Source organism: Doryrhamphus excisus, chromosome 20, assembly GCF_030265055.1.
Source record: "Doryrhamphus excisus isolate RoL2022-K1 chromosome 20, RoL_Dexc_1.0, whole genome shotgun sequence".
Lineage (NCBI taxonomy): Eukaryota > Metazoa > Chordata > Actinopteri > Syngnathiformes > Syngnathidae > Doryrhamphus > Doryrhamphus excisus.
Genome location: NC_080485.1, coordinates 4,145,592 through 4,165,164, shown reverse-complemented (window position 1 = coordinate 4,165,164; position 19,573 = coordinate 4,145,592). Strand labels below are relative to the sequence as shown.

The 19,573-nt window shown below is 41.0% G+C and overlaps 2 protein-coding genes across 5 annotated transcripts; one reads left to right on the top strand and one right to left on the bottom strand.

Annotated features, from left to right (window-relative positions):
• Window positions 1–3: 3 nt before the first annotated feature.
• Window positions 4–6,238, top strand: spef1 (sperm flagellar 1). 3 transcript variants are annotated; one of them, XM_058059043.1, is made up of 7 exons: window positions 4–199; window positions 405–516; window positions 1,804–1,951; window positions 2,022–2,067; window positions 4,304–4,379; window positions 4,458–4,560; window positions 4,855–6,238. In XM_058059043.1, exons 1-7 carry the CDS (start codon window positions 91–93, stop codon window positions 4,990–4,992), a joined length of 732 nt encoding a protein of 243 aa, XP_057915026.1. In that variant the 5' UTR covers window positions 4–90; the 3' UTR covers window positions 4,993–6,238. The 3 variants fall into 3 exon arrangements, with proteins under 3 accessions (XP_057915026.1, XP_057915025.1, XP_057915027.1); XM_058059042.1 differs by having other exon boundaries at window positions 4,455–4,560; XM_058059044.1 differs by having other exon boundaries at window positions 185–267; window positions 4,455–4,560.
• Window positions 6,239–9,986: 3,748 nt separating this feature from the next.
• erlin1 (ER lipid raft associated 1) lies at window positions 9,987–19,547 on the bottom strand. 2 transcript variants are annotated; one of them, XM_058058652.1, is made up of 12 exons: window positions 19,422–19,547; window positions 17,057–17,185; window positions 16,800–16,881; window positions 16,548–16,594; window positions 15,750–15,811; window positions 15,526–15,651; window positions 15,376–15,449; window positions 13,222–13,280; window positions 13,005–13,096; window positions 12,806–12,895; window positions 12,652–12,731; window positions 9,987–11,608 (listed from the first exon to the last, which is right to left on the bottom strand). In XM_058058652.1, the coding sequence occupies exons 2-12, from the start codon at window positions 17,167–17,169 to the stop codon at window positions 11,444–11,446; spliced, it is 990 nt and encodes a 329-aa protein (XP_057914635.1). In that variant the 5' UTR covers window positions 17,170–17,185; window positions 19,422–19,547; the 3' UTR covers window positions 9,987–11,443. The 2 variants fall into 2 exon arrangements, with proteins under 2 accessions (XP_057914635.1, XP_057914636.1); XM_058058653.1 differs by lacking the exon at window positions 19,422–19,547 and adding an exon at window positions 18,889–19,053.
• Window positions 19,548–19,573: the final 26 nt, after the last annotated feature.

Below are 19,573 nucleotides of genomic sequence, written 5' to 3'. Positions count from 1 at the left end.
CACCTTCAAACAGCGCAGAGAGTTGTCAGGCACCTGAACGGCAAACTGATATACTTTCTTTTAAGTAGCCAAAACCCCAGTTTGCGGCGAATGGAGCGAGAGTTAGACGAGGAAGAGCTGCAGGATTTGTACGCTTGGATAGACAAAATCCCTCTTTCAAGGCCCAAAAGAAACATCGCCAATGACTTCAGCGACGGAGGTACTTCAGCTAAAGCTAATGCTAAAGCTAAAGTTTAAGCTAGGAGATCAAACAAGCCGCATCACTAGGTACACCTTGGCTAATTAGATCCAATACAAAAACTGAACCAGAAATTCATCCTTTACATGATAATAATTACAATTTTTTTTATTAACGATCAGATATCGGTATATTTATATTGATTTATGATGTCTATTTTTTCCAGTAATGGCGGCAGAGGTTGTTAAACATTTCTTCCCAAGGCTTATTGACTTGCACAACTACACTCCTGCCAGCTCAACACAGCAGAAGCTCAGCAACTGGAACCTTCTCAACAGGCAAGAAAACAACACTGTAACTATTACTATAGACTTCTATCCATCTATCCATCCATCCATCCATCCATCCATGCATTATATTTTAATATCCATCATGCTGAAGGATGTTCCTAATATTTTGACTCTGTCATGTAGCTTTTTAGCAGTGGCCAGAAAAGCATTATTTTGCTATTTACATATTGGTGTGTGTGTGTGAGTTTTGACATGGTTTGCTGTCATTATTTACAAGAGGTGTGAAATAATTAGAAACAACTGTCAGTATGATGCAGTGCACACTACAACCACAAGGATGATATAACTACCACTACTGCATTGATTTACTATGCAGTGAAAACGAGCCAACACACACTGCTGTTGTTGTCTAAAAAGCTGGCTACACAAGTACATCTTTGTGTCTTGCCGACAGTTGAGCATGGTGTGACAGCGTGGTCTGGTCTAGGGCTACATGAGTGCTGCCGGTAAAAAATCATCCAACGTGTTTCTAAGCAGACACTGGGCCACATGACAACATGATAACAAGCCCAAACACACCTCTTGCTAAGGAAGCTGACCGTGTCGTATTGTATGTCCTCCACACCTGAACACAGTTGAACACCTGTGGGGCATCCTCAGGCCGAGGTCCGCTGATGTCTGATGTGATGGAAGATGGTTTCAGTAACAACCTGTGCAGTTCTGGTGAGCTGCATGTCCAAGAGGATTAAGGCAATAACAATGACGCTCACGCGAAATATTGACACGTTTGTTGTGAGGTTACTTAGACAATAGTAGCTGTCTAAGTAGTAGCATTTTCAGTGAATAGTCAATTTGTCCAAGCTTAATTTTTACAGTATTGTCGCTTGATATTAAAATGATTGCTGAAATGCAAGGCATGTACTCATTTTTGTGAGTACTGTAATATATCCCAATTCCATGTGACTCATATCTTGTCTCTTTGTTGGTTCATTTTTTCTTTTTACACTGATTCAGAATGCATTTTTAGAACCTATAAATGGCCAAAATGTGACTTAAGTATGTCTAGCGCTCTCCGACTCACCACTCCCAGTGGACCCAGCAACATATTCAGCAGCCTGAACTTAGCTCAACTCTCTTCATCTGGCCATGAGAACCAGTCCAAACACTGTCTTGGACCGTTTATATGGCAAACAGCCAACTATGAGGCTTCACTTGGGATCCCTGTGGTGTTTATCATCAAAATGCAACGTCAATTCATAATGTTTTCGCTCTGCTGCTCCTAATTGGAACCAGCTGTGTGTGTGTGTGTGTGTGTGTGTGTGTTTGCGTACACAGGAAGGTGTTTTCCAAGCTGAACTTCCATGTGCCCGAGAAGTCAGTGAAAAAGATTGTACTGAGGACAGCGGGAGTGATTGAAAGCGTGCTCAGCGCCCTCCGGGAGAAGATAGACAAGAAGCTAGAGCACAACACACACAACATACTAGTATGTAACCTATGCTAATGACAGAACATTCAAACACAAGCAGTCTTACATGGTGTTCTTTCAAATTCAGGATTTGGAATACTATGACACCAGAAACCCAGACAACACGGCCACAGGTAACAACATTCATTTTAAATTCAACAATTGAAAAAAAACTCTCAGAGGTCCCACAATGGTGAATTTGAAGTGTACTGGCCGAAAGCAAAACTTGTGTGTGTTTTTGTGTGTTTGTCCATACATGTCTTTGACAGCGTGGGTGGCTCTTTTACATATACACTATAACCAGTGTCGGGGATCAAAGCAATAAAAGCAATAAATGGGGCCCCAACCCCATCCGTGCACACTGAAAAAATTGTTTTTTTTGTACACAATTTCTGGGATAACTCCTCTTTATCATGTCTCTCACAAGTGGGGAACTCGGTGGCCTATAAACAAACAAACCTTGCAGGCACGTGCTGATTGATGCAGACAGCACTGAAGGCATACTGAGCCGTGCGGGGACCCTCAAGGGGGTTTGCGATGTCGTTGTTTCATGATTGCATGGTAAATGCCCATTGTTGTCGTTTCTGTGCAGTACATGGATTAGCACTGAGGGCACCTGGTCTCTCAAGCCTCGCTAGCAGGGGCGTGGGGGGGTCAAAAGCCGGGGCCCCAGGCAAATGCCTGGTTTGTCTGTTGGCACGCCTCTGACTATAACTAGGGATGCACCGAGCCACATTTTCCCACATTCCATCCAATTCTAATACCTGAATTTGGATACGATACCATTCTGAAACATTCTGAAACATTACATTAACAAATAGCGGAGGATAGTTGGTACAGGTTTGGGCTATTTTAAGATGTGTAGTGAAGCCTGTTTTTTTTGTTTGTTTTACAACGTTGTCCTCTGAAAAGGTGGGCATGTATTCGGGGTGAGTCAGAAGCTGTAGTGAGGTAAAGTGAAAATATGAGCTGGAAACCTAATATTACAAATATACAACATAAGGTGGCCAGAAATATTTCAGTATTGAACAAAGCAAAACTTGTTCTCAATCAGAAATCACTCCACACTCTTTATTGCTCTCTGGTTCTACCATATCTTACTTATGGGAAATATGGGCTAATAACTATAAAAGCAATCTTCACTCGCTAAATGTACTGCAAAAAACGTCAGTAAGGATAATTCATAATGCCGCCTACTAACTCCTTATTTCTAAAATCACAAATACTTAAACCTGCTGATATAGTTCAAACAGCTAAAATAATGCATAAGGCTAAAAACAACCAATTACCTAAAAATGTCATCCAATACTTTGCTACAAGAGAGGAGAAATATGATCTCAGGGAAGAACTACATTTGAAACACTTCTATGCTAGGACTACTTTAAAAAGCCATAGCATTTCAGCATGTGGAATCAAAACTATGGAATGGATTGAGTAAGGAAATCAAACAATGCACAACGATGAGCCAATTCAAGAAACAATACAAGCAGTTGATGTTGGATGAACATAAGCAAGGATGAAGAGTTGAACCAGTCATGTTGTGCTATATATATCACTATATTGACCGATTATACCGATTATGTCATTGTATGGTCATATCAACTTGTACTTCGGTACAAGGTACATTATTACAAAAAAAAACTTAAACTGTATTATGGAAAGCAGGAAGTGAACAAATGTAACAGTTACTGATTGAAAAAGTACCAGATGGAGGGGTAGGATTTAATAAGCTTTGCTTCTTCCTACTCCTTTTGGACATGTGGAACTGTGTACTGATTATGGGATGCACTCAATTGTAATCTGATGCATGTTCAAATGAAATTAAACCATTACCATTACCAAAGTGAGATAATTACATTATCTCATTACACAGTCAGTTGTCAGTTGTGTATAAAGGGATCTTTCAGTAGTTTTGAGACTTATGATCCTGTTCTTCCTGTCCTTTTATTACATGTGTTGCTATCATGACAACAGTGGCCACACACATACCTGATTAGCAAATGTCACAACCGTTCGCTGACCCCCTCCTCGTCCAATTCTCACACCTCATCTGTCCTCAAAAAAAAACTTGTGACTTATGACCTCAGACCAGCTCCTCTTCCCTATTTTCCTCCCCCACCCTACACGCTATCACACACACAGCACAGAATACAGGTCCTCCCATCAGCAGATGGCCTTATCACTGACCTAGGATCAGCATGGCAGAACATCAAGGCCTTTCCCTCCCTTGTTCTGCTTCTACTCACCCCCTCTTGTTGTGGTTTTAAGATTTACTGTCTCATCTTCTAAGAGTGTCCTCCAACAGCAAACTTCTAATCTCACACAGTCGAGGGGAAATGTCATTCTTTCTCGTTATTGTCTTTTCTTCAGATCATTGTCAGTCCGACGTGACTCAGACGACACGTGAAGGGCCGAAAAAGGATGAGAAGTTTAAATTGGAGAATAGGTAAGACCAAAACAGGTCATCATAATCAGCCTGCAGTGTGCGGTAAATAAAGAGTACATGTCTCTAATTGTGCAGCAGAATGCAAAACGCACCCCAGTTTTACTCCAACTTGGACCCAGCTCTCCGGCAGATTCTGAAGGAAAAAGAGCATGCGGCCATGGCTTTGCAGGAGACGGTGGAGGTATGCACACACTTCAATCTGGGAAACGCATCGCTTGGCTTGTTTTCCTATTTTCATTCTCTGCTGGGAAAAAAGCAGGTCAAATAGACATTTTGCAGGTGTGTGTGTGTGTGTCTGTGTGGGCACATAAATGGCACAAGCTGTGTCAGCACTGGTCAGTGAGTCAGTTTCACCCCAGCGGATGTAACGCTCAATGTGTGACAACATCTGCATGTGAGACCAGAGGCTACACAAGGACACACATGTGCAATACTTCCCTTCTTTTTCAACGTGTGTGTGTGTGTGTGTGTGCAGATCCTGCAGATGAAGGTGAGCAAGTTAGAGCGTCTGGTACAACTGAAGGACATGCGGATAGATGATCTGAGGCAGAATCTGGAGACGTGTAACTGTCGAAAAGGAAAACACAACGATTCAAACACCAGCGGCACATAACACTTCGAAAAACTAGAATAAATGTAATGCACACTTTTTAATGATTTACTTAGCTTCAAATAATCCTTAACAAAAAGATGTACAAAGAAGCAATGTGCAAGTGTGTTTCCACAAGTACATTGAAGGTAATCCATTCAGGGACATTCATTCCGGATTTTAAACCCTTGCCCCCGTAGGATATAATAGAATTTATATTAATCTGTTCCAATGTCAAACTATATGACACAAGTGTAAAAATAGCATGAATAATGTAACCTATGATAACACATGATGACGTGGGTTGGAGTCAAAGCCAAAAAAGGTGCAAGTGAATCATTCGATACTGGCTAAACAGAGCTGTCGTACGGTATGGTGACTTTTTTTGCAATGTATACGTGTGACGTCAGCCATAGTGATGGTTTATATGCCGCTGTATTCATTTAGTGTAGCAAGACACATACAAGCCCTGTGATTGGCTGGCGACCAGTCCAGGGTGTACCCCGCCGGGATAGGTTACAGCACCCCCTGCGACCATTGTGAGGATAAGTGGTAGAAAATGAATGAATACGCATACAAATAACAAACAAAGAAACAAATACAAAACGCATACAAAATATTGGAAGTGTACTTTTCAAACCCGTTTAATTTAGTAGGATTTTGTACAAAAAGTAATGCAGGAAAGGAAACTATTATAAATGATGTGAAAATGTTATGACTTCATATGAAATTCTCATGTGAACACCATGTCGAGTTGACAAATGCTCATGCTGCTTTTAACTGTTTAAAGGCAGTAAACCTGTTGTTTACACATTTATTCGTGGTATACTTCATTCCTGGGGTCATTTTGGTTGGCCGGCCATTTCCTGATAACTGGCCCAAGCTTTAGAAATGGCTTTCTAACCTTAGATCTCCGTAGATCTCCATGAAGTTATGTTTTAACAGACTCTACCATCCTCTCAGCCTTTTCCCATGCAGGCTGGCATAAGTCCAAAGAATATGTGTAATGTGTATCTTTATTTGTAAGACTTCTTTCAAATACACCAGCAGCTTCATGTGATTATGCATTTGTCAAGTGTGTCTGTGTTTTGTTCAAGACAGAGAATTAGTGTGTTTTGTCACTGCCTGGTACTGTATATTCAGGTCGTACCATAACACAAACGCCTCTGTTCTTTCTTAAAAGTTAGCATTTAAATATTTGTGTGCCTTTGTACAGCTGAAGCCGTCTGACCGCCATGTGCTCAATAAATAGACTACTATTGTGTTCCAGTATGACCTCTTCAATAACAGCTAGAACTGTTTTTTTTTTGGAAAAGTTGGTGCTAACACAATGAAATGCTGTGTTCGCTTTGCTCACAAGCACTGTCAGTTCCTTCCACATTTTATATTGCAACAGCTTATTTTGAAAGCAACTCCTGTTCCTTTCTGTTCAAGTGCGAATATTGCTTAAAGATAGACGCAAGCGGCGGCAGTGTGGAGTACAGTTCCACCCACATTTGAAGGTAAAAGAAGACGAGGCTGGCTGGAGGATGTAATCTTTGCTTATGTTTTTTTTCAAGTCGGTTGACAAAGCATTAGGTCATGTTCGTCACAGAAAGGGCTGACAGCATTGGGCTTATTTTAGAACATGAGCGCTTGTAACGTATACATCAGTGATGGCTGCACCTTCAGCGGGCTTAATAATATATTAATATAATAACAATGCATGGCGCCACCGAATTAGATATAATTAAAGACAAAAAACAGTTAATGTTTATCTACATCCATCATGAAAAGTCTGCCTTGAAAGTGGATTTTTCTTCGTTTTGCTCTGTTGATTTGTTGATTTCTATACGCCTGCTAGCTGGCCCTGTGAGGCAAGTCTGAAATCGGATTGCTCAGAGAAAAAGCCCCTTTGCTAATCGTTGAAGTGGTGCAGGGCCAGCACTCAACAATTAGCCTTGGGCAGATGACATTGATATGGCAACTCAAAGAAGCTGAAATCAAACATACACGCAACTGGAAGCGGTGCGGCCAAGAAACACGATGATAGACTGTTTGGATTAATATCAATTAATATCATCTAATGGACTCCGAATTGTCCACAGGTATGAATGTGAGTGTGAATGGTCGTTTGTCTACATGTGCCCTGTGATTGGCTGGCCACCAGTCCAGGGTGTACCCTGCCTCTCGACCGAAGACAGCTGGGATAGGCTCCATCATACCCCTGACCCAGGTGAAGATAAGCAGCATAGAAAATGGATGGCTGGAACAAATATAGTTGTAATAGGAATACGATTATATTTGTCAAGCGCCAACTGTGGGATTGGGTGCGTCAATAGGTTAGGTTCTCAAACGAGTAGAAGGGTGAAAGCACGTTCAGGGTCTATTGTTTAAAGACAAGGAGCTGAACAAGGAGGCAAAAGAGCGTGAAAGTGCAGTAAAAGGCGAAGGTAATGCTTTTAGTATGAGTGTGACGCTCCAGCACACGGGATTGGAATGTAAGACCAAAAGAGTCAAGCACTGACTGATGGTGAATCACGCTCGCTCTTCTGCTGCCATTTCGTATTTGGATTTGCACTCCTCAAAATGGAGCAGCCACACCCTGTCGCTGAGCTACGAGGGAGGATGGAGGGGCCGCCATAATGATGGTGAAGGAAGGAAACAGCAGACACGGACTTGACCTTACTTCCCCAAGGAGACAAAACTGCTGACATTGCCAGTCCACCCACTGAAATCAGCACTGACTACATGTTCCTATTCAAACAATATTACATTTATTTATACTCATTCTGATCAAATGAGGTCATACTCAAACAAAACACCCTTTCTATTTTTCTTCCAAATAGATGTATTTCATAAAGTGATCTTTTGGATATAAAATATGTTAACAGTATGACTTTAAGGAAGCCATCCTTCTTCTGCTGCATGACTTACACATGTTGAGTGCTTTCTGCAGGCTCATGTAAACAGCTAACCGGCCTCGCCAAGGCCAAGTACTCTCTGTAGATGAGCATTTCACAAGGATCTTAGTTTACGATATGTTTACTCATCAGTGCTTGACTCATGGGCTTTATTCATTTTGTCATCCATATTAGAACACAAATACAAATATAAACTCATATCAAATCAATTCTAGATTTTGAAGAATTTGCTTCAATTTGTTTGGAGGCCAAATTATTTCCGTATTTGCAGCCTTAGGGCTCCTCATGTTGGAAGCTATGGGAACTACATCACTGCCGCTCTGTTGTGAAGGTCTTCATACTTTTGGGTTACATTTTCCAAGCTCAGTGAACGACTTGGGAATTTTTCCTTTGGTGATGAAATAATGAATGAATAGAATGAATGAAACCCAGATATTACGCAAACAACACATTAAGAAATACCGAGGACAACACGAAAACGTAGTAAAATACGTCGTAAACGTACTCAAACAAAGTCAAATAGTGTAAAATATTGTTTTTGGATGAAAGAAGACAACAAGGACGTTTGAGTCTTGCCAAATGATGAAAGGCACCCGGTATTGTGTCAGACAGTTTTGTTGTCTATTAAGCAATATGGCGGACGACGATGTACATTGGGAAATAGCCAGAGACGCCGACAGTACCAGTGTTTACCACAAGGAGGTCGGTAAAGCCCACCAAAAAAAGCATTTATCAGAACACCTGGCAAGGCATTTGAACCAGAATCAGCTTTATTGCCCAAGTATGCTTACACAACAAGGGATTTGACTTCGGTTAAAAGATCTAAACTCTCGGTTAACAGGAGGTTTTGGTTCGCATACAAAAAACAAGACTGATTGTTGAAAAATGAATAGACGGGCAACGCCTCCAAGATGATGACACGCTCCAAGATCTGGATTTATCTGCTGTTGATGTACCAGCAGGAAGTAAAACGGGTTCATGTGATCTAAAAAGCACTGTTTTTATAGCTACCATATTCATTCTTGTAAAATCGGGACTTTCTTCTCTCAATATTTTGACTTTATTCCTGGAAAATTACAGCTGTTTTTTAAAAAACCCATTTCCATGTTATTAAATTTTCCAACTATGCCAAATGTCTTCTTGGAATTATGACTTTATTCTTGTTATAATTTCTTCCAAAACCAAATTTTTGTCATATTAATAATACTTCAGGGCGGCACGGCGGTCTCGTGGTTAGAGCGCAGACCTCACAGCTAGGAGACCAGGGTTCAATTCCACCCTCGGGCATCTCTGTGTGGAGTTTGCATGTTCTCCCCATGCATGCATGGGTTTTCTCTGGGTACTCCGGTTTCCTCCCACATTCCAAAAACATGCTAGGTTAATTGGTGACTCCAAATTGTCCATAGGAATGAATGTGAGTGTGAATGGTTGTTTGTCTATATGTGCCCTGTGGTTGGCTGGCGACCAGTCCAGGGTGTACCCCGCCTCTCGCCCGAAGACAGCTGGGATAGGCTCCAGCACCCCCCACGACCCTCGTGAGGAAAAAGCGGTAGAAAATGAATGAATGAATGAATAATACTACTTCAAAAGACTATTATGAACTATTCCCATAACATTATAACTTTTTTCCTTTAAATAGCTTGACAATATTCTTGTAAAATTACGAATGCTTTTTCCATTCCCCCCAAGTTTTGTTGTTAAATTCTATTTTGACAATGTGCCGAGGCCTGCACTAAAGCTTTAAGAATGCTACACTGATTGGACGAGCCGCATCTGAAACTTCAACTATAGACTGAAGAGTACAAGTTAAAGTTAACAAAAATCCATACTGGCATGGCAGAAATGCCCGCCACCCTCTTTAGAATAAGCCGTACAGAAAATGGATGGATGGATGAGAGCCAAGACAACATTTACTATGAAATGACTCTCCAGATGACTATATCATTATTGTCCATCATTGAAGACTGAGGATGTCAGGTGCATCTCTCATGTAAGTCAATCATTTACTCTAAAGCCAAAGATGTTTGGGTACTTGACCTAGCCTCTTTGACTTGACTTTGTGCAACACCCTGAATCACAGAGGACAGAATACAAAGACTAAATGTAGTCAATCAATATTTGGAGAAGACGGGTACCAAAATAGGTTTTATTTAAGAACATTGTCAAAACATTTTGCATATAAACCTTTTAAAACAAGGAGACAATTTCAGAGATTTTTTGTACAAAACAAAAAGAACTCATGTTCTTGAGTGATTTCAACCCCTCATTTGCATCGTTAATTGAACCTGCAGCCGGCAAGCAGCAGAGGAAGAGAGCAGCCATTCAGGGGTCACATTAACATCAGGACCTGTCTCTTTAGCACAAGTAGCATCTTCTCTCTCAGCTCCAGTCTACGGTTAAGGCAGGACACCGTGACACACCTGGCTTCCGCATTTTTCCAACTCAATCATATCCGTTTTCCATTTCACCAAAGCTGAGAGGGAAAGAAGTAGAAGTAGTAGCCCTCGCTTGCAAGTTATGTTTATATACAACTGCATCTTACCACAAAAGTAAAACAAATGATGATAATACAAGCTTTCATTTGTTTGGCTGAGAAACTTAGCAGGCCTCTGTGTGCAGTTTATCCACAAGTGTGTAACCATGTACTTTCCCCACAGACTGCCGTAAACCTGGCCACAATTCTTGGATGTCCAGGGTAACTTAAAAAGCAAAAGCTGTCCTTGTGATGGCATTATGATCCAGTATAAACAGCAGGAAGAACATGAAGCAAACTTTCAAAGTCCTTACAGACTTTTTTTTTTTTTTTTAAAGACAAGCACTCTTCAGATAAGTTCCTGAGAATGAATAGTTAACCACCGTGTGTGAATGAGCTCTAAAAGTTGGCAGACAATGGCAGGCACTACTTTTATCAGCTGAATCAGGCCACAGTAAACGTTCACATGCACGGCCCCGAAAACCCAATCCGGCAGACCAATAAGTCACAACCCCTTCCAGTGGATAGTTGTAAGTTTACAAGTTAACTTAAAATGAGCATTTCGAGGAGGAAGTCTGCTTTCTTTTAGCAGCACAAGATATTCATTTCTTTGGAGGAGAACGCCACAGTGCAATGTACCGTGTTTGACCCACTAGCAAACATGTGTGGAGCCACTGGTCACAAACATAGCTGGACAACATCCAGCAGCAGCGTGTGCTGATGTGTTGGGAGTCAAACACCAACTAATCCCTCCTCCCACGGTTGTAATTAGCGTCACTCGCTGCATTCCAGTCCAGATACGCCTCCCATGTCAACAATCATCATCATCATCTTAGCGCAAATCCAAAAGCAACGTGTAAATTAGGGTGACTCCTTGCCGTCACCTTGCAGGCAAAAGCTTTTCATTTTCAACGACTGACTATTTCTTTTGAAAATAAACTCTGTTCCCTGCCTCGATGACTGGATATTTATGAAAAAAAAAAAACATTCCCTTTCATTGTCTTCCAAAACATCACTTGAGTTTATGATCATGGAAAAAATGTAAGACTCGAGTAATCAATCCCACCAATCATCTCCAGTTGAACGCCGACGCCTCCACTTAAGCTTTCAAAAAGTCCGCCTCCAGTGGCTTGTTTTCAGCTTTGGGTGGACTGAGGCTTCCCTCCACGAACATATTGGGGATGTCCTGGCCGAAGTAGATCTTGCTGTTAGCTGCTATGGCTTGATACTTCATCAGCTCCAGATACTCGGGGGTTAACTTGAGCTGCAGAGAAGCACATGTGATGGTTAAGCTGTGTTTCTACCCGTTTCCTGCCCCGTATAGTTCAGTAGTTTGGAAAGGTTAGCGAGTAGTAGCTGCGTCATCTGCATGTGGAATCAGAGCTGTGTCGTCTGGAGCAGCCAATAAATGAAGAGAGAGATAACAACAGAGGGATGTCCCCATCGGATGGAAGTGTACAATTATTCTTATTATGATACAATTCTGTCATAATATTTATTTATTGTCTGTTTTAAGCAAGATTTAACATCCTTTACACAAGTAAAAATAATTGGATAGTAATGGTAGTATCTGCAGTGTCTTAAAAAAATAAAAAAACTTCAGGCCTCAAAATGTCTGAAATTTCCCCAAAAATCGATTTTGAAAGGGCTTTAAAATGTGTTAGTAACTTTAATTTAAAACAACATCATAAACCTCAGTCTTGGTTTTACGCGTTTGGATTTTTGTGGACAATGTATAATAATGACAAAATGTATCCAGCACAACCAGCTTGTGTGCTGTGTGAAATGGGTCCTAAAAAAGTTGAAGCCTGCTGACTCCCTGAACAAACATTTGTGGTTGTATGGTTATCAGGCTTTTCCTCTTTGTCATCACGAGCGTCATTCTGTGGTAGCGTGACAGCATCACAAAAAAGCCAAAGAATAAAGCAAACCTTGTCGAGCTAAAACCTTTGGATGATCACTCAGCTAAATTCTCACAAGACATCTCGTGAGACGTTGCGCATGATGGTGGTTTGACTTTTGAAGCATATTTATCTGGAAATATTTGCTTGACAAATAATATTTTTTGCTGCAAGGGTGTGTGTCCACATCCTTAACCTTACACTTCTAGTATTTCACACATGAAAGGGTTTAGAAGTTTGGTTTACTTGTGCTTAGTTTACTATCCAGCGTGCAACTTTTAGTTTGCATTGAAATTATTTTAGATCAACAGACTGCAACGTGTCCACCTCCACCCTAATGACGTTTGTAAAACAATAATATCGTGTGTATAAATTGTGTCAAATAAATGGGTGCCACATTTTGTACCCGATTTGCTTCAGCATATTTGGCAGCAGTGTAATACTCTGCATCCGCCCTGGCCTTTTCCCTCGCCAGGAAAGCAGCGTCTGAATGAGATAAGGAGACAACGTAAACATCTCTCAGATGAAGACGAGACACACGTTGAAGCAGTCAGACTGACCCTCTATTTCGGAGATCTTCTTCTCTGTCTCTTTCTCCATCACTTTCTGCTGGAACTGGATCTCGGCAACTTGAGCCACCTTCTGAGCCTCTGCACAAATATACAGATGAGGTTCAACAGGAAGGGGGAAGGACGGGAGATGAGAAGACTAGAGGAAATGAAATGCCAGCAAGCTGAGTTACAGTAAAAATACACTTACCAATGATAGCTTTCTTCCTCTCCGTCTCTGCCTCCTTTTCGACCACCTTCTGAGTCTGAGCGGTAATTAACAGACGGGTCTTCTCTGCTTCCCTACACGACACACACAGGCAGAGTTCTCACACACATTAGTCTTCCCGCTGACTTGGACTGCCTTGACCAGAGTAGGTCATTGGCAAGAAATTAAATGACACACAGCGACGTCAAGCCAAACTCACATGAGTTCAAAGTTCCGCCTGATAGCCTCGGGGATCTTTGGCTTGGTAACACGGACAGCCTGGATAAGGGTTGGATTAAAACAAAACATTTTACTCCAATTTCACCGATAGCTAATGAAAAGTGGTTGTATATAGTCTGAGGTAACATGTACACAAACGACAACAATGGTTAGAACAAGTGGAAATGGTATACAGGTGCAGGCTAGTAGTCTCTGGACTCTTTACCCTGCCTTTAAACATTGCAGGCAGGTACCGACGCAGGTTGGTGAAGATGGGACACCACCTATAAAAAGGTATCCCACAATGCTGCGACAGTTGCCAAATTTGCCATCGACCACTGACTCACTGTTGAAAGCACTTGTCACTGACAACTACTGTACCGCATGTGTACTACTGTACCGCATGTGTACTACTGTATCGCATGTGTACTACTGTACCGCATGTGTACTACTGTATCGCATGTGTACTACTGTACCGCATGTGTACTACTGTACCGCATGTGTACATTACTATAGACAGTGGAACAAACATCAGCATGAATTTAATTTTGTCACTGTCTGAAAGTGGACATAGCGTACCTCTGCTGGGTTGTATCAAAGGCAGCAACTCTTTAGAAAGGATTTAGTGAGCCGCAACAAAATGTCATGGTTAGGGATCGACCGATATGTTTTTTTTCCGGCCGATGCCGATACCGTTTTTTTTCTATCACCCTAAGCCGATGGCCGATTTGCTTGGGCCGATACTGCTTTTGCTCCCTCAATTTATATGATAAAATGACAATGATAACAAATATTCCAGGTCTCAAGTTTAAACAAATATTTATTGAAATGTAAACACTGAACACAGTAGGATTCAGCTTTCTTAAACAATCATTTAAACAGCATTATCAACTTTAAAAGGAATAAATATTCAACCATGTGCAAAACATTTCTAGTTTATTCTAGTTTTAACATTTCTACTAGTTCTAGTAGTCGTAGTTTACTTTTATCTAGCATGATGTGAGGACTGCTCCTCCGCAGTGTGACGCGCACCCCGCCCCCACCCCCCACCCGCCTCCACACACAAACACATCACACTGACACAATTTACTAAGATATATGAAACATTTATCTCATAATTAAAGTTTGTGTTGTGCACGCTAAAGACCTCTCATAAGCAGACATTTGCTTCAATTCCTTCTGTGTGTGTGTGTGTGTGTGTGTCTGTGTGTGCGTGCGTGCGTGCTCGGAGAGAGCGTGCATATAACACGACACGCATTTATCCACAGCCCGGCGTTGGCTGAATGAAAGTCCTACAAACACCATGGGACTGCATGGCCAAGGTTGCCATTAAAGCGGTGTTGGTAACAGCTGTACATATTAGCCTCCAACTACATCAACAGCTCTCTAATTCCAACGGTAGGCACTTTTAAAGATGAAGCATTCAGCAGCATTCCTGGTTTTCAGACCACAAACTAAACTATATTGTAGCGTCACTGGGAGCACTTCCTGGTTCCCAGCGTGCTTTGTGGCACCGTCGATGTAAATAGTTCGTCAGTTTGTAGTTAAAGTTGCATAGTTGTTCATTCTTGGTCTGCTCAACTAGTGAGAGTGATTTTATTCGTCTGTTGCGTTGGTATGTGATGTTTTTGGGAGTTCTTGTTGTCACGCCATGACTTAAACTGTTATGCCTAGCAATCACGCAGTGAAATGTGCAGGGCTATATATGTTGTAAAAAGCAAATTTATTCTTTCACTTGGCATTCATGTTCGATTTCAAAGCAGGTGGCAATATTTCAACCAAGCCTAACTGTTAGAGGCTAATTAAAAGTTGAAAACGTACCAGCGGGGTGCCGCGACTGCTGTGTTGCAGGGTCCTCCGGCAACAAAAAGCTGCCCAGCTGATGCCTGTCTGTAAATCATGCCCGGAAAAATATATCGGCGAACCCGCACGCGTATCGGCCGATACTGATTCAAGTCAAGAAAGCAAATATCGGCCCGATATATCGGCCGGCCGATGTATCGGTCGATCCTTAGTCATGGTCACCGTGTTCCATTTGTGTAATCCTACTAACACACAAAGCAATATAGCCTCCTCTGTCTGGATTTTAAAGTGCTAATTGTGACTGGCTGACTAAACAACCCATATCAAGTGATAGTTGTACTAAAAAAGGTACCTGTATTGTAAGTCCAGGGGCCATGGCATTAAGATCTTTCTGCAGTGCAGTCTTCAAATTTTCATCAATTATGTCTGCACAACAAATAAAAACACCATATTTTATTTCTTCAACTTCACATGACCCTCCCCCACTGCCCCACTGACGAACCAAACAGCTCTATGTAGACCTCCTGGAGAGTGTGCACACTGCAGAACTGGTTAAGTTCGTGGTGGATCTTGTTGAAAATGAGAGTTTTGTCATAGTCGGCTGTATAGTTCCTCACTATATCCACCACTACAAAGACATCAACAAGAGAAGTGTTAGGCTATTATGACGACAGGCGGGTGGCACAACAATTTAGGAAATATTGCAAATCATTTAACATTTTGTACCTGCTGAGGGGACGAGCATGTTGACAACCTCTATTCTGTCAAAATAGATCATCACCCCACCACTATGTAGGAGACAAAAATGTTGACACAAGCTGTTTTAGTTTTGCTGATAAATTTGTTTAAAAAAATCCACACTGCTTGGCAAAAAATATATCTGAAAAATGCTGAAATATGAGCTTTCTAAAGGTGGCTTAAGTACAGCCACCTCCAGTGTGTGTGTATATATATATATATATCCTCTCAGTAATTGTTCTCATTCTACAACTTTGTTTATGTAAATCCACGTCTTTGTTCTTGTGATATTACAAATGTATCCTTCAACATTTGATTGATTTTTTTTTCCTCATGAAATTACAGCTTGATTTCTGTAAACCCGTACTTCTGGCCCTTTTGATGCAATATTTTCCTTGTACCATGACAATGCTATTCTCACAAAATGACATTGTCCTATCGTCACAAGTTCAGTCTTACTAGAACTAAATTGTAATTTTACAATTCTATTACTTTATTATTATAAACTTACACATTTGTTCTTATGGTATTACGGCATTGCTTCTGAACAAATTGAAACTTTGATAATTTACAACTTCAAAGTTTACAACTATTTTGTGAAATTATGCATCTTTTCATTATATTTTATTTTGACTATTTTAATACTTAATAATCCCTCTAGGAAAAGTCAACAGTTATTCATATTTATTACTTTACTTTTTGCAGGGTTTTTTTCACCCGCCATGTGACCCTAATACTGTTTTGTATAGTAAATATTGAACATCACACAAAACAATATTTTGGTACCTAGTTCCACAAGGTACATTCTTGATCTCATCGGTCTGGAGTGTCGTCTGAAACAACAAAATGAAAGCATTACAAACCAAATGACCATGACGAGTCTCACAACATGTACACTAAAGCTGATATTGCCATATATGGAGAACTGTCATTTAGCTGAGGTTCCTGTTTTGTCTTGTGTGTACATGGGCATGTGTTGAAACACTTCCTCATGCTTGTGTCAAAAGGCCTAGTGGGCAGACTGCCAGAGGAGATTACCTGCACTGATCTGTAGGTGGTAATGAAAGGCAGCATAATATGATATCCCGGACCATTAGGGCCTGTCAGCAAAGCCCCACCCCTGAAAAGAGATTTGAAAACAACTTCAGGGACCATTTCCTAACATCTGACAATCTGCTGATTACACAGGAGGGTGTGGAAAGTAAAATTGCCTGGAACACACAAAGTAAACTAGCAACTTTGGATGTAGTATGTGGTAGATGATACAAAGCTAAACATGCCAAGGTGTGCATTACCTGTAGTAAACAGCAAGGTGTCCTTCCTCTATTTTGTGAATGGAGGAGTGCAACAGGATGGCCATCACTCCTGCTATGGCTGCAAACACAGCCCCTACATGCGGTATAGTCATCCTCACTGGCTCTCCCCTGCAGGCAAACACAACATTCATTCATTCATTCATTCATTCATTTTCGACAGCTTATCCTCAAGAGGGTCGTGGGGGTGCTGGAGCCTATCCCAGCTGTCTTCCGGCGAGAGGCGGGGTACACCCTGGACTGGTCGCCAACCAATCACAGGGCACATATAGACAAACAACCTCTGGATAATTTGGAGTCGCCAATTAACGAGCATGTTTTTGGAATCTGGGAGGAAGCCAGAGAAAACCCACACATGAGCGGAGAGAACATGCAAACTCCACAAGAGATGGCTGAGGGTGGAACTGAACTCGAGTCACCTAGCTGTGAGGCCTGCGTGCTAACCACTCGACACAGTGGTGCCACAAAAACAACACAATAATCCAAAATAAATAAAATTTAATACATTTTGCATGGGAACAAGATTTTAACATTCATACTGTACACTGTTACCTAAACATTTTGTTGTCTCGTTAACTCATTCATTACCAAAGATGTAGTTATTCCTTTTTATAAACCTGAGCGCCTAATCCCAACAATATATTTATGCGTCATTTATGTTGCGTTTCACTTCAGAGCAATTTTAAGTAATAAAAACGGCCAAAAGTGCATTTGACAGACGGATGGTAAAAAGGCACATGACAGGAAGGAAGGTGTGCATGACTGTGGAGGAGTGTAACGTGCAGAACATTCATTATTGTAGGTAAATTTTAACGCATGCAAGCGTGTGTACACAGATAGTTCAGTTCCAAATGTGAAAATTGTAAATGGTTCATGGTGTTATATACAGTACGTGTGAAACTCTGACACCTCCATTTTTCATATCCATCAGGTCTAGAGGGCCTATCTATTCAAAAACTATCTATTCAGATTTTGCAATAAATTCCCAGATTTTCCCCATTGAAAGTTCATGGGCCATTTTAAAAGCTCCAACATTCGTACATTTCTCAACCGATTCAAACCATTCCACCATTAAAACATTCCACACATCCATGTCTTCAATCAGTTTTCCACATTTAAAGAAATGTCAGTGGAATACCTGATTACTAAAATATTAGATATCTGCAGCCCTAGTTTCCACACAGTCTTTGCACGGCATTGTCTGTTCTGCTTCAATTCTCACAACGTTCATGCTTATTTATTTTTTTCCCCTTCGTCCGTTCATTCAGTTCACACAGTCTCATGGAATTTCACCAGGAATTGTAGATCCTAAAGTTGTAAATAAATTCTGATTATGTAAAAAGAACACTTTTTATGTTGTTTATGTTGGTATAGTTGTTTAGATGTTTGAGCTGGCACATTTTAGTCAAACTGAAAGTTAAGCTTGAACTCATCTTTTCACAAAAAGCTGGTGTTCTCCCTTTTCTAGTTAGGAACTGATATTTTCCTGAAACTTACCTATGTTCTACTGCTGATTGCAAAAAAACGCAAAAAGGTAGAAACAAACCTTTTTGTCTGATGAAAGACAAGAGTCCAATCTTTCTTTTCGTGGGTTCCATGTTTATATAGCCATAGAACGCAACATTCTACTTGACTTGAAAGATCAGACTAAATAAAATGGCCGGAACTCAAGGGGTTGTCTTTTGACAAATGGCTGGGATTGAATGAGTTAAGGTGAAAGGTGGCTAACATAATCAGGACAGATTTCTTAATAATTAAAACATCGCTGAGCAAAACTAATGCATTTTCATCAATAGTATTGTGAAGTGATTTACCTACTTGGTGTCGTCACAGGGCAAGCTAGCCAGTGTAAACAGCATATAGAATAAGATATATGACCAAAAATCTCACTTTAAGTATGTTATCATGACAGTAATAATTAACATCGACACAGCTGCACAACCGTCACGAAGCTTGTATAGTTAGGACTGACATGCACGTAATTTACCGCGACAGGTGACCATGAGTCTGCGGCTAACAAGGGTAGCACACCAACTGTCATCAAGTCCTCCGCAAATACATGCTACTAAGCAACAACTGAATAATAATGTTATCACAAAATCAATCATTCGTTCACCCCGATTAAACGCTTGAAACATAAAAGGTGTAACGCTAACAAACCAACGGCGTTAGTTAGCCACAGTTAGCCGACTAGCTAACGTTATCTACCGAGGGTGGCTTCAGCGAAATGCTAATTCAACGGTCAGTTATCGCCAAGCAAACGGCCCAAGTAGGCTTCCCTTGTGTACTGATATATGGAAAAAACTAATTAATGAATGTCGGGTTGAATGGTTATCATAAAAAATACCTCTGTCTCCAACAGTCGGCTGCTCCTTGTGTTCGTTCAACGGCCCATCCCCCGTACCGAGTACCACCGCCCACAATTTCACAATATTTTACTACTTACAGTGTGGTGCGTTCGGGGGCTGTCGAAATTATTTTATATTCCAAAGACATATT

Excerpts from the sequence above, each read along its gene's own strand:
- spef1 (XM_058059042.1), top strand. The coding sequence starts at position 91 with ATGGAGCGAGAGTTAGACGAGGAAGAGCTGCAGGATTTGTACGCTTGG. Across the intron at positions 4,380-4,454 it reads AAGTTTAAATTGGAGAATAG|CAGAATGCAAAACGCACCCC; the intron begins GTAAGACCAAAA and ends CTAATTGTGCAG. Across the intron at positions 4,561-4,854 it reads CTTTGCAGGAGACGGTGGAG|ATCCTGCAGATGAAGGTGAG; the intron begins GTATGCACACAC and ends GTGTGTGTGCAG.
- erlin1 (XM_058058652.1), bottom strand. The coding sequence starts at position 17,169 with ATGACTATACCGCATGTAGGGGCTGTGTTTGCAGCCATAGCAGGAGTG. Across the intron at positions 15,450-15,525 it reads GGTCTACATAGAGCTGTTTG|ACATAATTGATGAAAATTTG; the intron begins GTTCGTCAGTGG and ends TTTGTTGTGCAG. Across the intron at positions 12,732-12,805 it reads GAAGATCTCCGAAATAGAGG|ACGCTGCTTTCCTGGCGAGG; the intron begins GTCAGTCTGACT and ends TATCTCATTCAG.